Source organism: Pleuronectes platessa, chromosome 21 (genome assembly GCF_947347685.1).
Source record: "Pleuronectes platessa chromosome 21, fPlePla1.1, whole genome shotgun sequence".
Lineage (NCBI taxonomy): Eukaryota > Metazoa > Chordata > Actinopteri > Pleuronectiformes > Pleuronectidae > Pleuronectes > Pleuronectes platessa.
In genome coordinates, this window is record NC_070646.1 from 16,532,544 (window position 1) to 16,535,469 (window position 2,926).

Below are 2,926 nucleotides of genomic sequence, written 5' to 3' on the forward strand. Positions count from 1 at the left end.
CTTTGATATCACTAGACATTTCTGATATTCGGCCTGACACAGTGTCATTTGACATAGGTATTGCACTGAGTTTAGCAGCTGCACTCTCTCCTATCATTATTCTACACATGTCTAGTGCGGCTGGCAAAATCAGTGTTTCTGCAATTGTATGGGTTTACAAAGCTTAGCAATTCTATGAGCAACTACATACGATGCCTCCAGACACTGCTTGGAGACAGTGCTAGGCTTGGAGATGGTGGTTTGTTGTTGCTGGAGGCAGGGTGTTTGGTGTCAAGGTGCCTTTTTCATTTGCACCTCGGCACACAAAACACAATGAGGACGTTGCTCAGTCGTGCCAGTGACGGTGAAACCAAACTGCAAATCGCTCTCGTCATACTTGCGAAGGTTTCTCTTCTTCTCAACTGGCGCATCGGTTGCCTGACTTTTAAGAATCAGAAACTTTACCATAGTTGTGTTTGTTTGCTGATACAATGTGTGTGATGTTAATAAAGTTCTAATTGCAATGCCGTGGTCTTGTGAGTGTGTTTGTATGTGTGGCTCTGAGCGACTTGCACACGAATAATGAATAAGGCTCTGCTAGGCAATGGTTCCTAACAAAACGAACAGTACACAATGTAGACAGGGACAGCACAGAATAGCATTCAAGTGCTGGTGTTTCATTTGTTGCAACACGGTGGATGATTGAAGATGTAAAGGTAGGTGTTAAGGAGAAAAGGGCTAGCTGCAGTTGGAAGAAGTTAGCTAGCTAGAAGGCTAGCTCTTGGGGCTACGAGCTCTCTAAAAAGAATGTGGAGCAAAATACTCCTTAGATTTGGCTACGAACAGGCCTGCTGCAAGTGCAGGAAGGTATTACCAAGGAAGGAGTCTTTAGAAACACACCGAGCCACAGCAGCAGGATCCCAGCCAGTGTCTCACCCACAAGTGAAGAGCTCCTGCAGTGTCCCCCATTCACTACAGTTACTGCAGAGTGAATGAACCTGCTGCCTGTGGCTCCTCACCCCCCCCCCCCCCCCCCCCCCCCCTCAGCTTCCCGGTGCTTCACTGCCAGTGTGAACAGCCCAATTGATTAACACGGTTGTGATAAGGAGGCGCACAGCTTTTCGAGGCAGTTTGTGGTGCTTCTGCCTCTGTTGTGTCCCCGGGGTTAGAGGACGATGGTGTGATATTACTGCATTGGTTAAAGTATGTATCACGTCATGATTAATCAGCCTCTTGTGGCGCCCTCTCTGCATTTTGCGACCTAGGCAACCGCTAGGCAACCTCCTCCCCTGATCTACAGGAATGTGTTGTTGCAGTAACGTTGGCAGTGAGGGAAAGTTGACTGTCAAGTGTCACACCCAGGTTCCTAGCAGGTTGATGCTTCTTTCTTTTACAGACAAATGAAAGTTACGTTTCTGTGTGCGTGTGTGTGTGTGTGTCAGTTTCTCTACACAAATGAAAGTTAAGTGTCAGAAAGTGAAGGTTCGCCTCAGCTCGCGTCACGTCACCTAGTGAGCTCCATATAACGCTGCTCAGAAATCAGACGTTCACACAGCTGCAGAGTCAGAGGAGACGAGATGAGGTGAGTTCATTTCATTCATGATACTTCATGAACATTAATGATCCTTTAAGTCAGTGACAGTGTTTGTTTCATTACATCATATTGTGTATTGACCTTATTAATAAGCACTGACATTCACAGACATAACTGTGTCTGTGATCATGTTGATATGACAACTTTTATTTCACACAATAAACGGTGCTGAAAAGATTTGAAAGTTCTATCCATTCGCTTGCATTTGTGAATTCCTTTTATTTCTAATTCTTTATCATAAAGTTGATGGTTAAACTTTGTCAAAATGGTGTGTTAACATCATCTTAAGAATCATTTTTAAATGTATACGTCGGCTGTAATTGATAATTTGATATTACAAATGTATTACTGTCTAATACTGGCATCAGCCCAGGGTCTGATAAATATCAAAGGTTGAGTAGGTGGTGGGTGTACTGCCTGTCTGGTTACAGCAAGCGGCCGGCCAACATTGTGTGTTGGCCGACCTGTGTAGCACAGGTTTTTCTTTTAAGACTTCTCAAAAGCCAGATTACAGAAGTCACACAAGACAGCACTAAAAACAAATGAGACATGAAAGTCGTTAAGATAAATATAATTAAAGTAATATCAGGATCTTGAGTCATTGTTATTTTACTGATGAATGAATCCTTTTGTCAGAACTTTTTTTATCAACTCACTGATGATGTGTTTTAATGTTTATAATTAATCTCCCATCAGTGCTGGTCAGAGAGAAATAACCCTGGAGGGCAGACTGGGGGCGCTGCAGTGCCACTTCACCTGGGATCTGGAGCACTACAGGAAAACACTTTTGAGTATCAAGGACATGCTGCAGGACATTGGCACAGAGGAAGGATGCAAGTGGCTGGGACACATTTACAACCTGCAGGGGTACGTCCACTTCCAGCTGGGGTCCATTGAAGAAGCCAGGAGTTTCTTCAGCAGAGCAGCGGAGGTCTTCAGGAAGATGAGAGGAGCAGAGGAGGGTCCCTGGCTGGTGGTGACCTACGGGAACCAGGCCTGGCTGCATCACCTTCAGGGAGAACAAGAAGAGAGTCGGGTTTATCTGTCAAAGATCGACGGCCTGTTGAGTGAGGATCCATCGCAGGATGAGCTGCACCCGGAGATCTGCGCTGAAAAGGCCTGGACTCTGATGAAGTTCAGCAGAGAACAGAATCTTCTGGCGGCTGATTGCTTCCAGAGAGCCTTCCTGATGCAGCCGGATAAGGTGGAGTGGCAGACCAGCCACGTGTTAGCGTTAGTTTACATGTCCAAACAAAGCAAAACAGGGGTCGAGGCAGACATCATGGAGAAGCTGAGAAAAGCCAAGGAACAGGATCCAGAGAACCTGTACCTCGCTGCCGTTTACCTCCGGCA

At 45.8% G+C, this 2,926-nt stretch overlaps 1 protein-coding gene across 1 annotated transcript in view; it reads left to right on the forward strand.

The window, feature by feature from the left end:
* Nucleotides 1–1,306: 1,306 nt before the first annotated feature.
* LOC128426738 (interferon-induced protein with tetratricopeptide repeats 1) overlaps nucleotides 1,307–2,926 on the forward strand; it is a 2,978-nt gene continuing 1,358 nt past the window's right edge. Inside the window, exons 1-2 of the mRNA XM_053413769.1 lie at nucleotides 1,307–1,561; nucleotides 2,270–2,926. The exon at nucleotides 2,270–2,926 is cut by the window's right edge and continues 1,358 nt beyond it. Of these exons, the coding sequence (XP_053269744.1) occupies nucleotides 1,557–1,561; nucleotides 2,270–2,926 (662 nt within the window). The 5' untranslated portion in view covers nucleotides 1,307–1,556. The remainder of the gene's footprint in view (nucleotides 1,562–2,269) is intronic.